This window comes from Cinclus cinclus, chromosome 23, assembly GCF_963662255.1.
Source record: "Cinclus cinclus chromosome 23, bCinCin1.1, whole genome shotgun sequence".
Lineage (NCBI taxonomy): Eukaryota > Metazoa > Chordata > Aves > Passeriformes > Cinclidae > Cinclus > Cinclus cinclus.
Window position 1 is genome coordinate 2,311,389 of NC_085068.1, and position 26,227 is coordinate 2,337,615.

Genomic DNA, 26,227 nt, shown 5'->3' on the forward strand with positions numbered 1-26,227 from the left:
CCTGGGGCATTCCTGGGACACTCTTAGGGATGCTCCTGGGACCCTGCTGGGAGACTCCTGGGAACACTCTTGGGACACTCCCTGGGAACACTCTTGGGACACTCCTGGGATACGCCTGGGGACACACCTAGGACACACCTAGGACACACCTGGGACACTCCTGGGACACTGCTGGAGACACCTGGGGACACCATGGATTCGCCAATCCTGGAAAAGCAGAATCCATTAATTAGAATTAAATAAATGTAATCAATCAATCAATTTATTCTTTTTTCCCAGCTCCAACTCCTTTTCCACCAATTTTCCCGCGGCTCCCGAGCTTCCTTCCCCCCTTTCTACCTTTCCTGGGAACACGAACCCTCCCGGCCCCGCACCTTTCCCGGTTTTTCCCCACTGGTGACTTTGCAAAAATGCGGAAATCCCGCATAAATATTTTCCTCCAAATCCCCGTTTTTCAGGGTGGATTTCTCTCCCTTTCAGGGGAGATTTCTCGGATAATCGCTTGGGAAAATAACGCTCATTACCTCAGGATTTCCCATGGAAAACCTTCCTACATCCATAATCTTCTTGGAATTGCAGGAGGAACCAACTTTTCATTAAATAATTCATCCCCGGGCGCTTTTTGGGTTTGGTTTGGGTTTGGTTTTTGTTTGTTTGTTTTATTTTGTTTGTTTGTTGTTTATTTTTTTTTTCTATCCTTGTGTTGAAAATCGGGATCAGATCCTTCAGGTTTTCCTCTGAGTGATTTTCCAAGGAAATTTCTCCTTCCTGGGTGCGCCCCGCTCCAGAAATGGGATGACATCTCTAAAAAAAATTTTAAAAATTAAGAGAAGGATTTTTTTTTATTTAGGAGAATCCTAATTCATAGAAAGAATTTTAAAAAGGGACTTTTTGAGGAGAATTGTAATTAATTGAATCGCTGATTGGGGCGGTTTTCCAGACGGGTTTAATCAAACTGAGAGCATATTTTCCCTGGAGAAAATGGGATGTGGAGCATTTTTATCCCAAAAATCCGTATTTCCAAGTTGGAAACCCTCCTGTGAGGGATGCAGGGGATAACGGGATGCCCCTAAAAAAATCCCAAATAATTCCGACCCGATCCCAGCGCAGGTTCCCGAGGGAATCGCGGCATTTATCGAGCAAGAACATACCTTAGGAAACCATGGAGATGCGGCAGGGAAATGGGGAGCGGAATTCCCGCCGGGAAAGCTCCGGGAAGCGGGCGGGAATTCCGCGCTGCGCTCCCGATGGAGGCCGGATTTAACCCAGCGCTCCCCGGGGAGCGCAGAGAAGCGGGCTCGGCTTTTGTCCGCGAGGCAGAGCCGGGAAAAGATGGGAAAACTGGTAGAAAAAAAAAGATAAATAAAATTCAAATTTAACCCAAAAAAGGGTTTGAAGCTGTTGGCCCTTCCTGGAACTGGGATTTTGGGGTGATGGGTGGGGACATCTCTGTCCCTGTCACCCCTTGACCCCCACGGGACAAACCCCAGGGTGTGGCCACCACCAGACTCCTCGCAAAATAAACATAATAATAAATAAAATAATATCTATTATAATTAATAAAAATATAATAATAAATATAATTAATAAATAAACTAAATATAATTATTACAATTATAATGGTGCGTATAATAATAATAAATAATAATGGAGTTCTTTGCGTGGCCACTGCCCGGAGCTGCAGGAGAAAGTGATTTTTTTTTTTTTTTTTTTTTTTAGCCGAAAAGTGCCGACTCTTCCCCCAGTTCCAGGAGAACGGGGCGGGGGAAGGAGGGAAAACAAACGCGGCGTTTGAAGTGAGGGATTTTCCTGCCGGCGGGGAAGGAAGGCTCGGGCTCGGCTCCCGGAGTTTCACCTTTCCCCAGCGCCGGCAGAGCAGAAATATTTAATTTTCAACTTTATTCCCAGGCTCCTTCCCCCCTATCCCGGCTGATAATTGAATTAGGGCGGCAGGAATGCGGCGAGGCTGCGGGCCGGTCCCGGGCTTTCCCCCCCCCCAAAAAAAAAAAACCTCCGGGAATTGACGTTTTTTGGGAAGGAGGGTAGTTTTTTGGGGAAGGAGATTTATTTTCATTCGCCAAAGTCGCGCCTTAGCCGGGCTCAGAGTTCGGGCACAACTTGACACCTCGGGAAGAATTTTAAAGAATTTAAAATCGCTCTTTCCACCCCCCCCCCCCCTCCCCGATGTTTTTTTTTTTGTTGTTGTTGTTGTTGTTTTTGAGGAGCGGGACTGAGGATGTGAAGGGAGGAAAACCCCGAGCGCTCAGGTTTAGGCGCGGCTTTAGGGCGAGCTGGGGGAGAAGCTGAAGATTGGGCTCCAGGCCGGGCTTTAAGCCCAAAGCAAAGCCGGGACAGGAGCGGGACGGGCTGGGGGGGGGGGAGTCAGGACGGGGTTTGGGGCCGGGGGTGGCGCTGGCTCTGCCCGGCCCCTCCGGGGGGGTTTTGGGGAGGGGGCGGCGGGGCCGAGTCCCTTTTACAGCTGCGAACAAAAGGCAGCGCCGGCGCCGGCGTCACGTCCCGCTGCGCGCTCATTCCCGGGGCTCCCGAAGCTTTTGGGGGAAAATCGGGAATTCTCCGCCCGGCCCGGAGCAGCCCCAACCCCGCGGGGCCGGCCCCGAGCCCGCCCCGTAATTAAACGTGGTTGTTAATTAATGAAGCACCTAGTCTGAGGATGGAGTGGGGTCGCTGGGCCGGTCCCAAATTCGGCCCCGCAGAGAGGGAGGGGTTGGAGTGAGGGATGGGAAAAGGGGGAAAGGCGTCTCCAAAGCCCTTGGAGGGAGAGGGATGAGGGGTAGCGAGCGCCGGTCGCCTTCGGGGGGCATTTAATTAATTAATTGCATTTATTTATTATTATTCCATTTCTTTCTTATTTCATTGGATTTTTTTAAAATCCTCACAATAATTTAAAAAATAATTTGGTTTAATTTGAATATTAACCTAATTGTTATTTACATTCTTTTTTTATTCATTTCAGTTGGTATTAATTTTATTTCTTTTTAAGCTTTTATTATTTTTTAATCCTATTTTTAGCTCCGATTTTCATTTTTTAAAAAAATCATTTTTTAAAATTTCATTTTATTTTTCAATCCACGCCGCTATCCCCCACCACTAGCCGGGCTCAGCCCATGCCCCGCCCGCTTTTTCCCTCCTGGAATACACTTGGAATGGGGAGGAAAAAAAAGCCTAAAAAAAACCAAAATAAAACCCACCAAAAAAACCCTAAACGACCACAACCGCGCAATTCCTAAATTTTTGCTGCTCCGCTTCACCCCGCTATCTTTTCCAGCCGCTTGAGCTTTTCATGAGGAGCCTGAGAATGACTGAAAACATCCCAAAAAATCTTCTGCAAGGAGCGCGGGGCTCCGCTCCCATTGGTGCCGGGGCCCGGCGCGGATCCCCCTTCCCATAAAAGAAAGGAGCCGGAGCCTATCAGAGCCCGCCCGTCCTTCCCACCGCCCCAACTTCCCCGCCGGAGCAACTTCCAGCCCCCTCCTCCTCCTCCTCTTCCTCCTCCTCCTCCTCCTCCGTCCCTCCAGCGCTGCCACAACCGCGCCGGGAGGAGGAAGAACCGCAGCGCACGGAGCGAATCCGGGGGGCCGCGGCTCCCCCCGCTCTGCCCCCCGAGCCAGCCCCGAGCCAGCCCCGAGCCAGCCCCGAGCCAGCCCTAAGCCCAGCCCAGCTCCCAGGCAACTTTGGCTGTGCCTGCTCTTCCCGGGTGACATTCCAGCGGAGCGGCCACTCGGGACACAGCCCCCAAACTTTCCCGGGAATTTCTGGTGGGTGATTCTCCCCCCTCTATCCCCACCCTTTCTATTCCGCGCGTTGCAGCGTTTTGATTTTTTTCGCTTTTATTTTGTTTGTTGTTTGTTTTTTTTTTAATTTTCCTCGTCGTTATTATTTTTTTCCTGGGTATTTTTTTGCGCTTCGAGCCCAGATTTCTCCCTTGTTTTGCAGCCTCTGGAAGGGCTGGAAAGGTCGGAAGAGGCGGCCCCGCTGCCCCCCCGGTTGTGCCCGGTGTCCCCCCCAGCCCCGGTTCGCACCGGAGCCCCTCGGCCGCCGCCGCCCCCCGACCATGGCAGCGCTGCCCGGGACGGTGCCGCGGATGATGCGCCCGGCGCCGGGGCAGAACTACCCCCGCACCGGCTTCCCGCTGGAAGGTAGGTCCGAAAAACTTGGAAAATCCCGCTCCATCCCTCTGGAATCACCCGGGGGGGGGGGGGGGGAGGGGGTTAGATTTGGAAAAGCGCCGCTCCATCCCGCTGGAATTACTGGGGGGGTAGGTTTGGAAAAGCGCCGCTCCATCCGTCTGGAATCACCCCGGGGGTTCCTTAGGTTTGGGAAAGCGCCGCTCCATCCCTCTGGAATCACCCCGGAGGGGCCCTCGGGGTGGGGGATACGGCTGAGCTCCGCTCCTGGGGGGTTCCCGAAATTCTCACAACTTCTCACCGCTACTCAGCCCCTTCCCGCCGCGAATTCCTGGGATTTGCTTTGCTGTTTTCCCGTGTTCCGAGTATTCCCGGGCGTTTCGCAGGATTTTTGGGCCAGCTTCTCCCTCTTTGGGGCTTTTTTTCGGGTTGGTTTTTTTGTTTGTTTGTTTGTTTTTTGGTTTTTGTTTTTTTGGGGTTTTTTTTGTTTTTTTGGACGGGTTGGTTTTTTAACGTCCCAACAATTTCACCTCGGCGTCAAAGCGGAGGAACACAACCCAACTGATGGGATTTCACTTTTCGGAAGGGAAAATAGGAATAAAAACCTTTATCCGGAGGGCTACTGGACAGCGGGAAGCCGCGATGTCCTTGGCCGGCGCTGGCGAAGCGGGGACTCGGGAGCTGTCACTTCGCCGAGTGTCACCCACCCTCCCTCCTCCGTGCCTTTGTCACGCGGGGGGAGATTATTTCCAGGCACACACATTCCCAAAAAAAAAAAAAAAAGGAAAAAAGGAAAAAAAAAAAAAAAGGCAAATTTCTAGCCGGGACACCTCTGGCCGCATTTATTAAAAGCGGGGAAAATTTCATCCCGCCCGTGCTCAAGTGGCGAATCGCAAACCCGCGGAAAACCACGCAGGCTGCAAAACACACAGGGCGCGGGGATTTGCTGAAGTGCTTTTCTGTAGCAAATGAAGTAAAACAGACGGCAAGGGAAAGGATCAAAGGATTACAACAATATTTGCACAACATGACTGGGAATAATGAAAAGAGAGAGCGGCCGGCGCTTTTAGCGGCTCTTGAATGTAAAATTGGCCACTCGAGTGTTATCTGTCGATAATGATACATCCAGGGAGCGCCGACCAAAGTGACTCGGAATTAGCGGTGCATGATTCTCGCTAAATCGCCAGGCAATTTCTGGAATCGACTTTTCTTTGTAGCGGGAGAGGGGAGAGAAAAAAAAATTATATTAAAAAAAAATAAAAAAAATAAAAAATCCGCCCCTCTCGCCTCGCCTGATGCTCGCCCCCTCCAGCCTTGCGCAAATTACCCAGCTGAGTTCTGCCCCCTCCCGTCCTTCCTCCCCTCCTTTTTGCCTTAATTTCCAGCCTGTGAAATCGTATTAATCTGCCAGATCTGCGGCGCGAGATGCTCGATAAATTGGGGAGGGGGCGAAGGAGCCGCCGCCACCCCCGCACCCGGAGAGGCGGCGGCGAAGCGGCCGCGGAGTAAAAACCCCCCGAAACACACCCCCCCCCAAAAAAACCCAAACCACCCAAAAAAAGGTGTTTGGAGGGTGTTTCAGAGGTGATTTCTAAAAGTTTGTTTGAAAGCAAACCTCGGTAAATCGAGGCGAGAAGCGCAGGGAGGATTTTTTGGAGGAGAAATGGAAAGTTTTGGGATGGTTTTGCTGCGCGGGTTTGGATCTCCTGGCGTTTAAAACTCAGGGAATTATTTCAAACCAAGGTGTGAAATCCCAAATCCAGTCAAATTCACAGGGATGGACACACGGGGGTTGTTTCGGGGATGGGCGAGAGGCTTGGGGGGGGTGGATTTTTTTTCCCCCCACTTTCCACGGGAAAATCTCCCGCGTGGTGCCGGGATAAACAAACACCGTGATAAGCAAACACCGGGATAAACACCAGGATAAACACGGAGCGCAGGGCACGGGCGAGAGTTTTCCCCTTCTTTTAAACCTCCAAATCCCGGGAGAGAAGCGGGAGGTGCGGGGAAGAACACGCCGGATTTTTTCCCCCTTATTTTAACTTTCCCCCGTTTTATTTGGGTCGGGTTTTTTTTTCCCCCTGTGTCCCTCGCAGTGTCCACCCCGCTGGGCCAGGGTAGGGTGAACCAGCTCGGAGGGGTTTTCATCAATGGGCGCCCGCTGCCCAACCACATCCGCCACAAGATCGTGGAGATGGCGCACCACGGCATCCGGCCCTGCGTGATCTCCCGGCAGCTCCGCGTCTCCCACGGCTGCGTTTCCAAAATCCTCTGCCGCTACCAGGAGACGGGATCTATCCGGCCCGGGGCCATCGGAGGCAGCAAGCCCAGGGTGAGTGCGCTGCGGACACCGCGCCCCCAAATTTCCGCCTTTTCCGGGGGTCATCGCCAGTTTTCCAAGCTGGTTTTGTAGGTTTTTTTTTTTTTGTTTTTTTTAAGAGGGGGAGGGTTTGAATAAAGCTACGATTTTCGGCCTCTGATGGGGAGAAAGCGGGGCCCTGGTTGGAGGTGATGAATGGTTAAAGTGGTTTCTTTTTTCCACGTGCAACAAGTGGTGCGCGCTGGAGCGATTCCGGCGGGGTGTGGGGAGGGGAATTCGGGATTGTTTGGGAATGGGAAATCCCTGCCTGTCCACAAACACCCCAAAAAGTGTCCCCTGCAACTCCTCCCCGGAGCTCAGGGTAACCCCACCCTGCCGGCTCTCCCGGCCCCCAGAGACCCCATTTTTAGTATTTGGGGGAGCGGGGCCTTTTCCCAGCTTTATTTCCGTCCTTTCCCCGCTCCCAATCCCCATTTTCCACCCCAAACCCCGCACTCAGGGCTGAGCTGCGCCTCGCAACGCTTCTTTTGAATTAAAAGCGCTTTTCCCCCCTGCTCTCCTTTCCTTCCCGTCTGTCCGCCCCCGCGGGGACACCCCGGCGCCCCTTGGTCACAAAAGCAGGTCGCGACTCCCGACGTGGAGAAGAAAATCGAGGAATACAAGCGGGAGAACCCCGGGATGTTCAGCTGGGAGATCCGGGACCGGCTGCTCAAGGACGGGCACTGCGACCGCAGCACGGTGCCCTCAGGTGAGAAGGCAGCTTGGCCACAGCCCCGCGGCTCCGTGCGATGCTGGACGGGAATGGTTGTCCCACGGGAAAGGTTTCCCAGAGGAACCGAACACCCTCCTGGCATTGCTTGGATGGAGGGGGGGGAACTCACCCCAAGCAAACCCCGGCACCGCGGGGAATTTGTGCCCTGGCGGCTGCAAAACCAAACACAAACAAAGCTCTTTCCCCCAACTTTTTCCAGTTCCCTGGAAAGCCCGGGGGATGCTGGGGCTGAGGGAGACCTCCAGAGAAGCCCCCCAAATCCGGGGGAAAAGGGGAGCCCGGTTTGTCCCGCTGGGATTTGTGCTGTGGGGGCTGCACAGTCCTCATGGGGCAGAGATCCCGAGAGATCCATGAGATCCATGAGGTCCCGAGAGATCCAGGGATCCATGAGGCTCATGAGTTTCATGAGATTCGTGATATTCGTGAGAATCCATGAGACCCTAAGAGATCCAGAGAGATCCAGAGGTCAGGAGATCCATGAGATCCTATGGGATCCATGAGGTCGGTGAGATTCCATGAGATCCAGAGAGGTCCAGAGGTCCATGGGGAGCGAGGCTGGATCCCAAAGTTCGGCCTGCAGGGATGTGTTTGGATTCCGGGGGGCTCTGTGGGGCTCCTCCTGTGAGGTCCCTGCGGGCTTTGGGGCGGCTCTGTAGGGCCAGAGAGGGCCCGGAGCTCCATCCCGGCTGTGGGATCTGGGGGAATTCGGGGATTTTTCCCCGTAACAGAGCATGTGGTGGCCCTGGGGACGGGCCTGTCCCGGGATGTTGGGACATCCCGCATGTGGCGGCCAACGGATCCCACTCCGGGAATTTCGGGATCTCGGAGATGCCGGCAGGTGCATTCCCATGGGAAGAGCGGCATTCCCGGCGGTTCCCACTTTTCCCAGGCAGCTTATACTCGCCTTTCTGCCTTTGACTGTCCGAGGTTTAGTGAGTTCGATTAGCCGCGTGCTCCGCATCAAATTCGGCAAGAAAGAGGAGGACGAGGACTGCGACAAGAAGGAGGAGGACGGCGACAAGAAGGCCAAGCACAGCATCGACGGCATCCTGGGCGACAAAGGTACCGCGCGTCCCTGGGGCCGGGGGGGACACCGGGGACACGGCCCGGCCCAACGGGGATGGCTCCAGAGCCGCCCAGTTCGGCTTTTCCCGAAAAATATCCCTGCAGGAAGCGGGGCCGGCGGCACTGCCAGGAGGAGGGAGAGTTGTCGGCGCTTTGCTCGGGATCAATTATCCATTAAAAAAAAAAAAAAGGAAATAAAAAAAAAAAAAAAAAGGCCGGGAATGGCCGGAGGGGGGGGAAGAGGCACCTCGGAGGCCGTAAATGAATTTGTTAAACAGATTTCGCTGCCGCCGCCTAAGTGGTCCCCTGGAACTGGGGCTGACAGGTGACCGATGGCGCCGATCAATATCAATTAGAGACGGGAGCCGCGAGCGCCGCCAGGCACCAGGGGACACGGGGGGGTCCCTGGAGCGGCCAGGCACCCCCGAATTATCCTGGGGAAAAAAAATATCCAGGGAAAACCATCCAGGAGAAAAGACCCAGGGGATGCGATGCGGGGAATATCCTGCCGGCGCTGGCGGGGGAAGGCTCCGAGCCAGGCCGGTGGCGGAGCTCTGTTATCACCTCCCAGACCCGGCAGGAAAATTCCAACTTCTCCCAGCTGGGAATGCGGACTCGGGGGCGGGAATTGGAGTGCGGTTCCAAAACAAAACCAAACCAAACAAGAGGTGGAATTTTGCGGGAGCATCCGCGCGATTCGCTCGGGAAAACGGGGGAGTTGGAGCCGCTCGGTTCGGGCACGGAACCAGAGCCCTGTGCCGGAGGTCGGCGCTTTTTTGGGGCGAAAATGGCGAATTTGGGAATCCCGGGCAGCGGGAAGTTGGGATTTGCCAAAACTTCGGTTTTCTCCCGAATCGACGCAAAGCGAGGACGGGCTGGGTTTGAGCGGAGTTGGAATTTTGGGGGATTTGTGACATCGCCGCTGTCGGGGTGAGCGGGATTCTCCCCAATCCCGGCGTGGGAGTCGCTCCCAAACTTTCCCCGCGGAACCCAAATTTCCCCCAGTTTGGGACAAGTGGAGCAATGGTGACGTGGGGGGAATTTTGGGGCAAAAAAAGGCTCTCCCCAGCCGCGATCACGGGAGTTGGAAATGAAGGTGCACAAAAGGGGTTTTATATTTTTTATTTCATTTTTTAAAGAGATCCGATCCTTTCCCCCCCCCCCCCCCCTTCTTTTCCCAACCTTGAAGATGAACTTCACTTACAAAGACCTTCGAGTCTATTGAAGCTTTATAAGGAAAAGATTCCTGACCACAAAAGCAAACAGCGAGGGGAAAAAAAGCAAAAAAAGAAAGGAAAAAAAAAAAGAGGGGGAAAAAGGGGGAAAACCCGAGGCTGCCTTAAAAATGGAGTAAAGGGATGGGGGAGGGAGGGCGCGTCCATTCTCATTCAAAATTCCGCGAGGAGGAGAAAAACTTTTGGACAAAGGGCCGAGGACGGGAAGAAAGGGAGATAAATTATTCAAAACTCCCTGCTGTTAGATAGTTTTGTAATATTATCGGAGCGGCTGCTGCAGAAAGGCAGAGCCGTTGGACGCTGCAAAATGTTGCTGTGATTTGGGAGAGGGGCGATGCTCATTTGCAAATCGGGGCCTTTGTGCACGCCAGAAGCTCCCCCCGCTCACTTTCGGGGTGTTTTTAATTTTATTAAAGGGGGGGAAAAGAGATTTGGGGGGGGGGAAGGTTAAGTTGTGTTTTCACTCAGGCTCGCAGCTCGGAAAAATATCTTTATTTTTGAAACAGCGGGTTGTTGTTTTTTTTCTTTTTCGCCTTGTCCCCGCGTTTACCCCCAAAAGAACAGACAAAAAAAATTAAAAAAAAAATAAGAATGAAGGAGCGGGGAGCTTTTTATCCCTGATTAGCACGCAAGAAGTGCGTGTCAAGAGGCAAAACAAAACGCTCCCTTCTGCCTTCATGGGTGAGGCCGCGGACAAATCAAACACGAGCCCCCGTTCCTGGATGAAAGGGGGCTAATTTGGGCAAATTCCCGCGGCCGGAGCCTGTGGAGCGCCGCGCTCCCTCCGAGCGCTCGCAATCTCTCCCGGCCCCGCAGAGAAATCCCAATATTTCTGCAATTCCCGGTTTTATGTCGACGCCCCCGCTGTCGCGTCGAGGAGAAATCCCTAAAAAACCGCGTAAATTCGGGGGGTTTTTCGGGTCGTGCGCGTCTCCAAAGCCACGGCTCCAACAGGAGCGTCCAAAATTCCGAATTTCCCGCTGCCCGGGCGGATTTTAACGCCTGGGAAAGTGTTAATGGCCCCAATTAAGATAATTGATGATCCTGCTTGTAAAACACTGGCAGGCGGCGGCTGCGCGCTGGAAAACGCCGCGGTTTCTGCTCGGGGAAAAAAAAACAAAAAAACCAAAAAAAAACCAAAAAAAACCCAACAACCACAAACAAACACGATTTCTGCTGGAAAAAACCCAGCAATTTTTGCTGGAAAACAACGAGATTTTACATCCCGCAATTAAAATCTCATCAGAGCTGTTTCTCCCTCCACGGTTTTTATTTCCAGGTGGCTCCCACCAAAACAAACCCAACCTCGCACCGCTTGACGGAGGAAGGGATTTTTATTTATATTTTTATTTTTTTTTTTGTCAATTTCTGCTTCACCCTCCGAGAGCTGCGAGGGGAAAATGGCGAAAAAACTTTGGGTTTGCTTTTTTTTTAAATATATTTTTTCTTAATTTTTTTTTTTCGCTCCGTGGCGGGTTCTCCTCGCGGGGAGCCGGGGGAAGACAGCCCTAAATGCTCTCTCTTTTTAAGTGGGAAAGAAAGCTTCCACCCTGCGCCTGTTTCTTTCTATCGTCTGCTTGGCATTTAATAATGTTAAGACTTATTAGAGCTGGTAATGAAAACTGTGGCTGTTGAATAGGGAGCTGTGTTGGAGAAGGGTGTAATAGCTCCAAGGCATGCTAAGAAATGTATTTATCCCCAATCAGTACTCACTCTCTGAGTTCCCAGCACAAACGTTAAGTTGAAGGGTTTTAAGGCAGATTAAATTGAGCCTTTATTTCTTTGCACTTTCATCTTTAAACGGCTCACTCCAGCTAGCCCTGGGCGGATATTCATGAGGCTTCACTTTGGGTTTTTTAATTTTTTTTAATATATGTTTATTTTATATATATATATATATATATATATATATATATATATATCTCCTTGTTAAGAGCGAGTGGTTGTTGCTACTATTTGTTATTATTATAGTTATAATTATTATTATCTGGGGTTGTTGTTATTAATTAGGGAGGGGATGCGCAGCTCTCTCCCTCTCTGGGGGTGCAAGGGGGGTGGAATTTGGGCACCCCCAAATTTCGGGGGGTGCCGCTCGGGGGTTGTTGGGGAAGGCAGAAGGTCCTGGGGGGAGGGAACAGACTGAGACCAGAGCCGGGGGGGTCTCCGGAGGGTCCCCCCGAGCAGCAACAGGGACGGGAGGCGCTGCCCCCCCGGAACCCCGCGTTTGGTTTTTGGGGTGGAAACGCGGATTTTTAGGGGATTTTCCAAATTCAACTCTGTGCCCCCCGGGTTTGTGCTCTCGGCCGATTTTGGGGGAAAAGCAGGAGAGGGGCAGGGTCGGGGTTCCAATTTTGGGGGAAAGTTGGAGAGGGGCAGGATCGGGGTTCCGAATTTGGGGGAAATCCGGACAGCGGTGAGATTGGAGTCCCCACTTTGGAGGAAAGAGGGAGAGAGGCGGGATCGGGGTTCCGAATTCTGGGGAAATCGGGACAGTGGTGGGAGCTGGGTTCCAAATTTAGGGGAAAAGCGGGAGAGCGGTGGGATCGGGGTTCCCTAGAGCTGGGGACAGTGCGGGAGTGGGGGCAGGGACAATTCCAGCCGGGAGCTGCCAGCCCCTCTCCAGCCGCGATTTTGGGGAGCCGCAGCGAGCGGGGGGGTGGGGGCAGGTTTGTAGGGTCCCTCTCGATTTGGGGGAGCTCGGGAGGAGCGGAAAGAGAAGGGGGGACCCCCACACCTGGGCAGGGGCTTTGTTCCCCGAGCCGGGCGTGAGGCAGGAGGGGCTGCGGGGCCGATTTATCAGCAAACAATCGGCGCGGGTTTAAAAACCAACACGCGGCTCCTCTGTAAATGTGTGTTTAGAAGCGCGGGGGGGGGCGCGAGCAGACACTTCATCAAATCAAGGGATTACCAAAGGTTGGCAATCTAATCAAACAGAGCCCAGGCGGGATTTGTGAGTGTTGCGAGCGGGATCAGCTCTAATAATGGGGGGCAGGAGAAGAGATAGGGAGGTGTCAAGCAATTCATTGGCTTTAGGCTGAGTTATTCTGTGCATATTTCAGGCCGAGAGGAGAGGGAAGAGAGGGAAAGAAGAATAAAAAAAATGCAGGGAGAAGGGAGGGGGGGGGGGGGGCTGGATGCGGGCGCACACGGAGCTTACATGTCACAAAAAAAGCTGAGACAAATGAGGTACAACAATAAACACAGATAACAATTACAAAGGCAAACAGTGGCTTTTGGGAACGGGAACCTGGGCTACATAAACAAAGTCGGCAAATGTTCGCAAGATAAACTCCTGCCTAAATCGAGTGTGACGGGGAGGAGAGAAGAGAGGAGGAGAGATAAGGCTGGAGAGGGGAATAAACGAGAATAATCGAACACGAGGCGTTTGAAAAAACAAACTTGAGACAAGGATGCGGCGAGCGGGGCTCGGCTGCACGGGAGGGAGCGAAAGAGCATCAGGGAGATGTCTGAGATCCGGGGTTTCTTTGGGGTTGAGGTTTTTTCCCTCTTTCTCTCCCTTTTTGGGGGGAGAAGAAAATGATCCGTCCTGGAGCGGGAGGAATGGGAAAGGAAATCTCGGGATCAGAGGCAGGTGGGGAACGGCAGAGGAAGCGCGTCGGAGACGTTTTAATGTGGAATTTGGGGGGGATTTCATTATCCAGGGCGGGTAGGAAGCAGATTTTGGGCGAAGGGGGGAGATGGATCTGCGATAGAGCAGCGCAGGAAGGAAGAGGGAACGTCTTGTCCTAATCCCAGGTTTGGACCCTAATTGGGCAGGGAGGGAGGGGGCAGAGATGGAATTAAGGCAGGAGAGGCTGAGAGGGAAAGGCGTGATCCAGGGGTTGCTGCAAACAAACAGATTCCCCCCAAAAACCGCCGCTTTTAACCCGAAATCATCTCAAGGAGCAGCTCAAGGCCGCGCTGGGTCTCGTTCTCCCGTTGAGGATGTTTTCCAAGCGGGAATTGTGCGCGGGAGAGGGGTGAGACGTGTCTGCAGCGTGGTTAAAGGAATTAGATATTTACCAGTTTGAAATAAGCCTGCCTATGGAAAAAAAAAATAAAAAAAGAAAAAGAAAAAAAAAGCGGGGGGGAGAGAGAGAGCGAAGATGAGACGGGAGAACACTTCAAACGAATTCATCATCTGGAGTGGCGAAGGGGAGATTTAGAGACAGTATTGGGAAGTTATTTAGATATTAATAACATATTTTCCTGAGGCGTCAGGAGTGCCTCCATACGCACTTTTCCCTCGCAGCTATTTGGCTGGGTGAAATATGGGAGACCCAAATGTTGGGGAGAGATAACACAATCAGCCGAGCCCTGGTCCTGCGACTGCATCACGGCGTTAAACCCGGATTAACCTCCCCTTCCTCCCCCTTCCCGTCGCCGTTTCACACCCCCCATTCCACCCCCCCCCCCCCAAAATCCACCCCCACGAGAAGCTTTTTTCCAAATTTTTCAGGGGAATTTCCGCGGCGGGGTTTTAAAGCACATATAAGAGCGGCCTTGAAGCGGGAAGGGACTTACTCTGGCATTAGGGTGAAGGATCCTGGGGAAAATTGCGTTTGCCACAAAAGAAAAAAAAGCGAATCAGGGCCCCTCCGCAGATCTGGGCTTTGCAGATATTCTCTATTTATGGATATTAAAAAACCCGTTTGAATCAGCTGCCACTTTTCTCTCCTCATCATCACATGGTTTTAGTCGCCTTTTTAAAAAAAAAGGTTTTTATTTTATTTTTTATTTAATCGGAACATCCCCCTGGTTTGGACTCTGGGGTTTCTGTGGGACGAGGAGATGCTGAGGGGGTCAGGAAAGGAGGGATGCGAGCCGGGGAAGGGGAGCCCCGGCCGGGAGCGCTGAGGGGGAGGTTCAGGAGCCAGACCCCCCAGAGCTGGGGTTTTGGGGCGCTCCTCCTCCCCTGCTCCCCGCTCATCCCGGGAAAAAAGCAGGAATGGAGGAGTCGGGAAGCGCAGGTGCAGCTCCGGGAGGGAGCAGAGCTCGGGATGGGGATGCGGCTTTGCCGGGGGAAGGGAGGGTCAGGGTATCCCCCTCCCAAAAAAAACCCTCCTCCTCCTCCTCCTCATTCCCGCCTCATCCCGAGGCTGGCGCTCGGCGGGGCCGCGCCACAAAAGGAGCTGGATGTCACTAATGCCAGTTTATAAAGACATTTGTCACCCGGAGTTGGGGACAAGGGGGGAAGGAAGGGCCGGGGGGCGCGGGGAGGGCGGGAGCCGCCAGCGGAGCGGGGTCTGGGAGGTGCAGGGGATGACGGTGATGAGGAGATGGTGGTGATGGTGATGGTGATGATGATGGTGGCGATATTTTGGGGGCACCGTCTGGGAGTGACCCGTGCACTTGAACGGCCCTCGGGGCTGTCGGGAGGGACAAGTGGGGCTTGGAGCTCCTCGGGGAAGGTTTGAAGTCCTTTGGAGGCGTTTGGAGCTCCTCGAGGAGGGATTTGGAACTCCTCGAGGAAGGGTTTGGAGCTCCTCGGGGAAGGCTCGGAGCACTTTGGAGGGGATTTGGAACTTCTCAGAGGGCCTTTGGAACTCCTCGAGGAGGCTTTGGAGCTCCTCGGGGTAGTTTGGAGCTGGGTTTGGAGCTCTTCGGGGAGGGTTGCAGCTCCTCGGAGGGCGTTTGGAGCTGGGTTTGGATCTTCTCGGGGTGGTTTGGAGCTCCACGAGGAGGTTCTGGAGCTCCAAACCCCCTCGGGACGGCGTGGCCAGGGCAGAGCCAGAGCGGGACTGGGAACAGCCAAGCCCAAGCGCAGAAAAGCCGGGATAGGTGAGGAGAGGCGGAGGCCGCTGGAGGAAACGGAGGCTCCGAGCCTTTGATCCTCGGCTGCTCTCTCTTATCGGGAACACCCGCGCCACAAAGGAAGTTCATCACATCACAGCGGCTCGCGCCGCTAATTAGCGGCTGCCGGGGCGCGGGGGATCTGAGGCCGCGCGTTTCGTGCTCGGCTGCCTCATCCACCGGGAGCAGCGCTGGGAATGGAGTCGGGAATAGCGCTGGGAAAAGTGCTGGGAACAGAGTCGGGAATAGCATTTCGAATGTCATTTAGAGTACCATTTGGAAATATCGTTGGGAATATAATTTGGAGTATCACTGAGAGCATCATTTGGGAATATCATTAGGAATATCATTGGGAATATGGTATGGTAATATCATTGAGAGTATCATTGGGAATATAATTCGAGATATAATTTGGAATCTAATTTAGGATATCATTTGGGATATCATTTGGGATATCATTGGAAATTCCCGCCTCTCGGTGTCTTCGGGGCAGGGCAGGGTTCGCTGATGGAATCCGAGATTTTGGGCTCGCGGAGTTGTTGACAGCGTGGCTTTTCCCAGGGAAATGCTGGAAAAGGATTCCCGGAAAGACCAGCCAAGTTTTCCTCGGGAGAGGGGGAGAGGGTGGGATGGAGCGATGTGGGAATGGAGCGATGTGGGAATGGCCCGCCCGGGGATTCGCCCTCCGCGTCTTCCGGCACCTCCTCGGGGGAATTTGGGGAGCGGAGAGAAACTTGGGGTTCCAAGGGGGCGACGGAGAGGGCACGGGGGTTTCCCCGGCCCCATAGGGAGTCTCCCTTGCCCCATAGTGGTGTCCCCTGCCTCATAGATAGAGGGATGTCCCCTGCCTCATAGAGAGTGTCCCCTGCCCCAAATGGGGTGTCCCCTGTCCCACAGGGAGAGACGTGTCATGTGCCCCATAGGGAGTGTCCCCTGTCCCACAGGGGATGTTCCGCTGCCCCACAAGCTGAAGTTCCCTTGCCCCACTGAGGACTCGTCTTTTGCCCCAAAAGGATTCTCCTGTGCCCCACAGAGGGATTCTCCTTTGCCTCCCCAAGGACACCCCCTGATCCCAAAGAGCGCTCATTGATCCCAAAGGATTCTCCCTGCCCCCCAAAGATTCTCCCTGCCCCCAAAGGACACTCTCTGCCCCCAAAGGTTCTCCCTGATCCCAAGGGACTCTACCTGATTCCAAAGGACTCTCCCTGATCCCCAAGGACGCTCTCTGCCCCGAAAGATGCTCCTTGATCCCAAAGGACTCTTCTTGATCCCAAAGAACATTCCCTGCCCCCAAAGGACGCTCTATGCCCCCAAAGATTCTCCCTGATCCCAAAGGACTCTCCCTGATGCCAAAGGACGCTCCCTACCCCAGAGATGTTCCAAGGGCTCCCTCGCGCTGTTTTTTACCCCCCTGCCCTGGGCCTGCCCTGCCCCGACCGAGGGAGGAAAAAGAAAAGGAAAAGGAAAAGGAAAAGGAAAAGGAAAAGGAAAAGGAAAAGGAAAAGGAAAAGGAAAAAAAGGAAAAGACCCTCTTGGTTTTCAGTCTCTCCCCTCGGGAGCTTTCAGTGCTAATATTGGAAGGAGCCCCCGGCTGACGCTGGGCAGCGCTGCCCAGGCCAGGGGAACCCCGGCCGCGACCCTCAGAGCCGCCTTTGTCCCCAGCCCCGCGGCCCCGCGATCAAGGAGACCCGGGGACATCTCCGGGAGAGGGGCCGGAAGTGGGGACAGCTCAGGAACCGCCGTGCCCAAACCCCAGCGCAGTCCGGGAAATTAAAAAAAAGCGATGTTCCGATTTTCCAAGGGAATCGGGGAAAGCCGCGCCTGCCCCTCTGCCTTTACCAGCTCGGTAGCGCGGGGCGATCCCGTCCTTTATTTAATTTATTTAATTTATTTTCATTCCCGTGGCCGGGACTCGTTGATTTGCATTTTTATTGGGAATTACGGGAGGAAAGTTGATTCCAGAAGGCGCTTTTGGAGCAGGAGCTGGAAGCACCCGGGTGGTTCCGGGCTGGCTCAAAGTTGGGACAAAGTTCCCGGAACCACCCGGGAAACTTCCCCAACTCCCCAGGGACCAGGAGGATTTGGGATTTTCCCGGAGCAAAATCCACCCGCGAGGAGCCTCGAGTTTGCTTTAATTTCTCATTCCTAAAGGCAGGAGGGAGGGGCTGGGGGTGCAAAGGACACCTCGGTGTCGGGGGACAGCCAGGGGACAGCAGGGGGACAGCCAGGGGACAGTGATGTTCAAATCGGGCCCCGCACACGGGATGGGGAGAGGAAAGCGCCGCTGCCCTGAATGAGCCGGGGGGGCCTCAGTTAATGACCCCCAACCTCTGCACGGCCCTAAACGATCCGGGGAGCGGCGGCCGCTGCTGATTTTAAGGAATATTTCTATTTATTGACACATATTTATCTCACGTTCAGCGCCAGGCCGGCGCTTTCCAGAGGGATCCATGTGTTTTTTTTTTTTCCCCCGTGCGGCGACTTAATTATTTTGAAATTCCGTCGCCACTCCCGCAGAAGATGCTGTTTGATGCTAAAAAGCAGCAAATTGAGCTATTTGAAGCTTTCCACCCCCCCCCCCCCCGCCCTTTTCCCTCGCTGGGAATGCGGATATTTGGGTTGTACCTGGTTGCTCCGTTGCTTTTTTTTCCCCCGGAGTTTTTTCCCCTTAATCTCCTTCCAGCCGCAAACCCTCCCCCGCGCGGGGCTCGCTGTGCTCGCAGCGGGATCGCGGCGATTTCCACGCCCGAAAACTTCGGCAAAAGGAGGAGGAAAGTTTGCAGGCTTTGACAAACGGTTTGTTTTGCCGGTTTTTTTTCCTATTTTTTTTTTTTTAATAAACAAACCTAACCAGGAGGGTTTTGCCATCCCAAATTCATCCGGTGGGGGGGGGGGGGGGGGGGAAGGGGGGCGGGGTTGGAAAGAAGAAGAGACGGCGCAACCTTGGGTAGTGAAACCCAAGAGATGTCTTTTGGGGAAAATGATGTAAAAATAACTCGAGAGTCCGGGCGATTCCCAAGGGAAAATGCTCTCAGGTTCACGGAGCAGAGATGGAGAAATTCCCCAATTTTCGCCTGGTTCGGCCAAGCTCTGCCAGGGAATAAAGCGGGGATTCCTCGGCTGGGATCAATCCCAAGGGATAAAACAACCCCAGCGCCGAGCTGCGAGAGGGCCGGGCTCGGGGCTCAACCGCGAGGAGCAAAAAACAACCCCCCACCCCCAAATCCGCAGGGAACCCGAAATCTGGGGACGATTTTTTCCCCCCTGCCCGGCTGGGAAGAGAAAAAGCGGCGCCCCAGCCTCGCTCCTCTGCCGGCTCTCCGCGAGTTTTCTCTTCGATTTTAAACTTCCCCACCCCCCCCGGCTGAATTTGATTTTTTTTTTTTTAACTCTTTTGCCGTTCCCCTCCTCTCTCGCCCCTGTGTTGTTGTTTTTTTTTTTTTGTTTTGTTTTGTTTTTTCTTTCTGCGGGTATTTTTTTTCTCCCCTCTCTGTTTTCTCCCCTTAACCCCGGTCCTTTTTGTGCGCCCGCCTTTCATGGCGAGCGCGGCTTTACAGCTTGCTACACTTTCTAAGTGCCTCAATGGCCACTTTAGAAATACAAACAACTTTTAGAGATAAAATAACCAAACCAGAATGGGACTTTCAATGGGGGAATAGTTGTTGTCCTTTACCATGGAGTGTGCAGCCGCCTCTGCCTAATCCAGCTTTCATTTTCACCGACAAATGCCAAGAATCTATATCTGTCTCCCAACCCCTCGGGAGCTTGATTACACGACAAAAGGCTGCCATTATCCGCCGCAGAAAACAGGGAGGGGACACGGGGGGCTCGGGCCTCTGAGGATGAGGGCATCTCCAAACTATTGACTTAGTGGATGAAGTCAAGAGCAAACACGCTGAGATCTGAAGGGGGGGGGAAGGAGCTCTGGGAGCGGGGGGGATGCTCGGGGAAGCAGCGGCGGAAAAAAGCGGCGGAAAGTGCCTGAAAGTAGCGCGGAAGGGACGGGAGAGAGGCTGGGGAGGGTGGGATCCATCTGGGAAAGGTTTTTCTCCCTCCCCATCTCCGGCCAAGCCCCCACTCCACCCGTTCATGTTTAATTATTTTTTATTCGTCTCCCATGGTGTTTTTTCCCCTTATAGTGACATGTAATTTTCATGAAATATCTTCTTCGCCCGTCCCCATGGGGAATTTGGCGCCTTCCTCCCGTTCGGAGAAGGGCGAAAAGGAGGAAAAACCCCAAACCGCGCTGCTGGGGGGAGAGGGGATGGTGCGGGAGTCCCCACCCCGCTGTCCTGGGCGTGCCGTGACCCCAAGAGAGCCTCACCCCAAAGTTTGGGGGGTCGGGAGAAACTACCCCAGCGGCCGGACCCAGATTTTGTCCCCAAACCGGGTCAAGGTCTCGGGCACGAAGCCGCGCTCGCTGCCGGGACTCGGCCCCGCAGGAGGGCCGGGAGCTGGGGGCTTCGGAGGGTGGGCAAGGGGTGAAACCCCCAGTGGGGCCGGCAGGGAGGAGAAGCCACCCCAGAGCGACCCCGAGCCCCTGCTCAGCCCGGCCCGAAGCGATCCCGGCACGGCCCGTCACTTGCCGGGGTCACCTGCGGAGAAATCCGCACCAAAGGAATCCCGCCGCCCTTAATTACTCTTTAATCAACGCGGCTCAGCGGTGCCTTGAAAGAGCCGCTTTTGGGGCGAGGAGCTGCCCTTGAGCCCGGCCCAGGAGCCCCAGACCCGCTCAGGCTTAAGGGATTTAAAGGTTCTGGAGCCGGGCCGGGCCGTGCGAGCGGGGCAGTCCGAGGCAAAGGGAGAGGATGCCGGGGAGGTGGGCAGAACCTGGAGGATCCGCTTTAAAACTACAAAGCAGCCTAAATTCAGCTTCTTAAGCGAAATTCATCCTGGCGGGGAGTGGGCTGAGTTTGCGGCGTTCGCGTCCTCGCGCTCAGAGGATTTTTCTCCTCGCTATAAACAGCTGGAGAGCTGAGTTTATGTTCTTTCTTTTTTTAACATTATTTGCGTTTCATGATGTGGAGGGGAAAGCGCTGAACCTGCTGCAGGCTGGGCTGGGGATCTTTGATTTTTCCACCTTTGCATTCCCGGTCCTGCGGACAGTTCGGTGCCTGGCAGGGAAAGAGCAGCTGCTGCGAGAGAGAATAAGTGTTAAAAGAAAGGGGGGGGAAATCCTTGTAGTCTTGGGACATGTTTAATCTGCGTCTCCCCGAATCCCAAAAGGCAGCGGGCCCCGTCTCTCTGATTTATTTTTACGCTCGCCTCGTTTGCATCCCAAAGAAGTAAACTGCTATTTTTAACCGCCGGTTTAAAGCTTAATTAAAAGCCCCTAAACTGATTGTTTTGAAAATTGATTTAGAGGAATGGCCCCAGGGCTGAGACGCTATCGCAGCCGAGGCGCGGAGCTCGCTGCGGGTTTAACCCCGGAGCCGCCGGTGCGGGGGACACGCCGGGCCGGGGGGGTCCCCGCGCCCTCCGCGCTCAAAAGCTCTTTGTTAGCGCAGCTCCCGGCCCGCCCGGCCGCATCTCCGGCCGTTTCCTGGGGTGACGGCCTTTAATTGAATTAAGGGGAGCTCGGAGATGCCTCTGACAGCGGGACGGGGAGTCCCGAGGTGTTCCCAAACCCGGCTCAGTTGAGGGGTGCTGAGGATTTTTTGGGTGCCCAAACCCCTTCGTGCTTTGCCCAACTCCCTTTTCCTAGCCCTCGGAAATTCCAGCCGGCCGGAATTCTCTTGCGAGGGGGCTTTAACCTGCTGGAAAGGGCTGGAATGGGAGTTGGGGCTGGAATCTGGAGGAGAGGGAGGGTGGGAAGGGAAGTGGCGTTCCAGCGCCGTAATTAGATGTAAACAAGAATAGAGACGGGGGTCCGTGGTCAGACAACTCGATTGTGAGGGGATTAACACCTCGGTAAACCAATAAATGCCCCGAGAGGCTGCGGGCCTGGCAGGACCAGCCGCGGCTGATGGGCTCCCCCCGGCACAGCTGGACCCACCCCCTCCAAAAAAAAAAAAACCTGCCCCGACACGCGTGGGGCCACCCCCAGCAGACTGGGAGTCCGGGTTTGGGGGGTCTTGGCAGAAGTTTGGGTTTCTGGGGGGCTCTGCTGCTCAGGGGTGATTCCCTGCCCACCCTCGGGGTGCCCAGCGACCTGGAATGGTTTCCCAGCACCCCTGGCCCTGTTAATTAGGACAATAAATGAGTTAAAGAGGATCTCCCGCCGCCCGAGCGGGGCAGAGCTCCCCCACCTCTACACGTGCCAGCGGGATGGTTCCTCTGGCACGAGGTTCCTGCAGCCCTTTAATTTCTCCATCCCCTCTTAATAACAGCTTAAAAATAATAAAATCCTCCGGAGCCAGCTCGAGCCAAACCCTCGCGGGCGCAGCTCCCCAGATTCGCCTCCAACCGGGCTTTTGTGGCCGCTCCTTTCGCTCCCAGCTCGCTCCCGCTCGGCTTTTCTCCCCAGACTTGGAGTGGATGGAGGAGTTTAACCTTTGGGAAGAATAAAAAACCCCCTCGGATCCGGCTTTGAGAAGCGCGGTGCTACCTGCGAGCCCCATTTTCCTGGATTTCTGCCCCGGCTTTGGGCTTGAGCGGGACCCGAAGGACTCAGAGTCAAACCGAGTTCAATCACCCGGCTCTCTTTTGTCCCCCCCCGTCCCTCCCCGGGCTCGGGGCTCGGCGGGCAGCGCCAATCTCGGCGCGCTCCGGGGCGCGGGTATTTCTTCCTCCCCGATTGCAAATAAGCGCAAGATTAGCACCAGCAGCTGTTTGGAATTGGAACAATGGAGAGACCTAGGAAGTGGCGAAATTGAAAAAGGAGAACCCCCCCCTCCCTCCCTCCCCTGATTGCCCGGCTCAGAGTTCACCGAGTCAGACTGCCTGACTCGCCGTGACCTCCGCGGGGCTGTTCGCGCACGGGGAGCGCGGGGGGAGCCGCAAACACCGGCGGGGGGGGAAGGGGGCGGGGGGCACAGCGGGCACTTTAATGAAATTTCCTCCAGAATAGGAGGAGGTTCCGCGAGGTTCTGGCGGCGCTGGACGCTCCCCTTCGGCCGCCGGGGTGGCTTTGGGGTTTTATGGGGATGATTTTCCTCCCTTCTCTCCTCCTCGGGGTCCCTCCTGGGCCGGGGAAGGGGAGGGTGGTCCCTGTTTTGGGGTGCTGCCCCTGCGCTGGCCGGGCCGCTGTGAGAGGTTTCAATGGGATCCCCTAATGGATTTGACTCGGAAATCTCGACTTGACCAGTTTTTTCCTCTTTAAAACAAACTCATTAAACTTGTCAACACTCATTAGGGCCTTGAAGCGCTGAGCGGGAGCCGCTGGGGGCTGCCCGGGGAGGCAGCGCTGGGGAGGGGGCGGCTCGGCCCCGCTCCGAGGCGGCTCCGCGGGGAGGGAGAAGGCGCTGCCAGGAAAATCAACGCCTTAAAAGAGAAATCAAGGGAGGACAGAGGGAGCCGGCACGGGGAGGGGGCCGTGCCTTGGAAATGGGGGCAGCCCCAAGCCCCCCCCCCGCCCCGGGCTCGGCTACAAAGGAGGCGCCGGGCGAGGGGAGGGCTCCGGAGGGGACTCGGGGTTTGGGATCTTCCCGGGGATTTGGGAGCGTGGGGGGAATGGATCTGCCGGGTTGCGATTCCTGCGAGTGCTGGGAGAAGGGGGGGGACAGGAGGGGGAAAGGTTAGAGGCGGCTCCCGGCCCTAAATCCCCTGGAAATGAGGCTGCCCTCCGAAATTCTTTCCCAATCCCCCTGCCCGCAATATTTGCAGAGCTGTAAAATTAGTCGGGGATCTGCCGGCAGGACGAAAATTGCTTTGGGGTGGGGTTTGGGGGGGCAATTAAATGTTGCGCATTTCCCCGTCCCTTTTCAATAGTGGTTTTGTTTGGGGTGGACTCCGATTTTTTTTTTTTGTGGATTTGTTTTTTTTCTACCGGGTTTATTCTGATGCTTTTCAAGCCTCGCTTCTCCTTTAAGGGGCAAAAAACCGCAACCCCCACCTCTGTTAAAAATAAAAAAAAAAAAACCTCTTCTCCGAGCCCTTCTGTTCTTCCCCTCCCTGAGAATGAGAACATCAGCTATTCAAGCGTATTGATGAACTCCCCCAAAAAGTTTATTAAGAGGGGCGAAAACAAAAGGACTAAAGGCCGCAGGCAACTGGACAGACAGTTTATAAACTGAGCTGCCATTGTCCCCCCGAGGCAGATGCATGAATACCTCTGAATGGGGCCCTTTGGAGTGACAAGATCAAGCCAGACAACAGCATGGTAAAAGGAAGGAGCGCTGCTTCTCCCTCCCCGAGCCCAAAGATCTGCTCCCCCTGCTCCTGCCGCATTCACGGACATCTGCAGGGGGAGGAATAAATAGCTCCTTACAGCACCGGCGGCCGGGGGGCTGCTGTGTCCCCCCCGGCCCGGCTTTCTGTGCCATATGCTGCTCTCGGCTCCTTCTGGGCAGCGCCGGCCCGGCCGGGCCTCGGGCGAGCCCCACAAACATCAAACTTCGCTTTCCTTCTCTCCTTTTCCTTCTCTTATCTCTTTTCCTTCCCCTTTCCTTTTCCTTCCTTTTGTCTTTTCCTTCACTTCTCTCCTTTCCCTTCCCTCACTCCTTTTCCTTCCTTCTCTCTTTTCCTTCCCCCCTTTCCTTTCCCCTCTCTCCCTTTTCTTTCTTCCCTCTCCCTTTCCCACATCCCCTTTCCCCCTACCCTTTTCCTTCCCCCTCTCCTTTTCCTTCCCCCTTTTCTTTCCCCTCAGACCATTTTCCTTCCCCTTTTCCTCCCTCATCCCTTTTCAGTTCCTCTCCCTCCAGTTTTCTTCCCCCTCTCCCTTTCCCTTCTCTCTTTCCTTTTCTTTCCTCCCAATGGCTTTTCCCTCTCTTTTCCTTTTTCCTTCCCTCCTGACCATATTTATTCCCCCTTTTTTTCTTCCCCATACCTTTCCCTTCCCCTCTTTTCTGTTTCCCCCTTTTCCTCCTCCCAGCCACCGTTAAAATCCCAATTTATGGCCCTGCCTGTCCCAGAGATCCCTCGTGGTCAATTAGGTTTGCACAGAGCAATTCTGCTTAATAGGCTTTGATGGATTTATTTTATTTTAGGGTTTATTTTATTTTAGGGTTTATTCTATTTTACTTTTCCCTCTCCTTTCCCTGGATCTCGGCCCAGTGCTGCCAGGATGAGAGGATGAAAAACCTGGAAAAGTTCCCAAATCCCAAATACATGTCCAAACCCTGTTTGGTTCCCCTCACTTTGCCCCTCCAGATCCTGTCCTAGACAGAGGGAACAGGGCTGAGCAAATCTGGGTGGAACCAAGCACCTTTGGCTTCTCCCATAAAACTCCCAGGAGCTGTGAGAGCACCTCAATTAATTAATTAATTAATTAGATTTATTCAGCCAAAAATGACAAAGCTTTGGGAGGTGAGAGGTGTTCTGTGTGTATTTGCAGAGGGGGAGCTCAGAGCCAGGATTTGTGGGGGGTGGTTGTTGCCTGGACAGTGGAAAAAGCAGGGAAGGAGTGACTTTGTCCCCCCTTTGTCCCTTTGAACAGCTTCCAGATCCCAAAAAACACCCAGGTAGGGCAGGAATTGTGAAGGTGAGGGCAGAGAATTCCCAGTAAAATTCCCACAGCCAAACCCCTCAGTCCCTGTGTTCCCATCCCATCCCAGGGGGCCCTGCTGGCACTCAGGGGGTGTCGCCTCCCCATGGGGAGGGATTTTTGGGATCATTTTTTGGGACATCTCCCCACAGGGAGGGATTTTTTTGGGATAATTTCCCAGAGATGGCTCCTCAGAGTCCTTAACCAGAGACGGCTCTGAGTGCTGCGCTGGGAGGGCGGGTCAAGGAATGTCCCAAATTCCCAAATTCCCCCTTTTCCAGCCCTGCTAAGCCTGGAGCCACTGTCCCCTCTAGGGGCTGATTCCACTCCTGACCCTCCAAATCCGGCCTTGGAGCTTCCCAAAGGAGCCTGGAACTCCCAGGCTGGAGCTGCAGGAGCAGAGCTGATGGATTTAATAACCCCCCCAAAAAACCCAAAAATGGCAGCAGGGACGAGAAAAACAGGAAAAGGGGGGAAATACCAACCCAAGGAGAAAAATATCAATTCATAAGGAAAAATACCAACTCCAGGGGAAAAAATACCAACCCAAAGGGAAAAGAATATAGGGCAAAGGGAAATGTTTGGAACTGGGGAGTCCCTGAGGGATGGGCTCTGTAGGGAATGCAGGGAGCTGGGATTGGATTTGGGGACAGCTCCACCGTCCCAATCCTTATCCCAAATTGAACTTTGGCCAGGAATTCCCACCTCAGCTTTGGGGCTTTGGAAGTGGTGCCGCCTTCCCAAAGTGACAATGCCAAAGGCTGGATTGCTCCAGGATAAAACGGAGCACATTCCCAACCCCTCATTTGTGATGGAATGGGGAAATGTGGTTAATTAATTAATTAATTATTAACCCTTCAAGTAAACGCATCCTGGATTTAATGTGGGATTCCACTGGCTTTACCGACCTGGTTTTCCCAGTTTTTGGCAGGACACGGGATCCTTTCCAGCCCTCCCAGCACAGGAATATTTGGATTATTCCCTTCTGGGCTTTCCAGGAGGGGCCTTTGCCTGAGTGCATCACAAATAAGGAGGGGAAAACAGAAACAGCTCTGGGGTCGAGGTGATGGAAAAGCCCAAAATTTGGGGTTGTTCCTGCTCCTAGAGGGAAAAAAAACCCAAAAAAGGAAACAGGAATTCTCCACAAAACCAAGACACGTTTTCCAGGCCGATCTTGGATCCCATTTCACCACTCCAGGGATTATCACTTGTTGCCAATCCCAGCCTAGCAGGTGTTGTCAGCTATTCCTGATGGCTGGGATTTATCCAGGGCCACTGGGTGTACCTGGAATCCCAGCCAGGCTGAGCACTGGG

The 26,227-nt window shown here is 54.1% G+C and overlaps 1 protein-coding gene across 3 annotated transcripts in view; it reads left to right on the plus strand.

Moving 5' to 3' along the window:
* The first annotated feature begins 4,072 nt into the window (after positions 1–4,072).
* The window catches only part of PAX7 (paired box 7), a 97,224-nt gene continuing 75,069 nt past the window's right edge, over positions 4,073–26,227 (plus strand). For 2 of the 3 annotated variants that reach the window (XM_062507376.1, XM_062507378.1), the window contains exons 1-4: positions 4,073–4,157; positions 6,242–6,477; positions 7,084–7,213; positions 8,171–8,299. In XM_062507376.1, the coding sequence (XP_062363360.1) occupies positions 4,073–4,157; positions 6,242–6,477; positions 7,084–7,213; positions 8,171–8,299 (580 nt within the window). Of the gene's footprint in view, positions 4,158–6,241; positions 6,478–7,083; positions 7,214–8,164; positions 8,300–26,227 lie in introns of all 3 variants that reach the window. The other variant, XM_062507377.1, reaches the window with a different exon arrangement.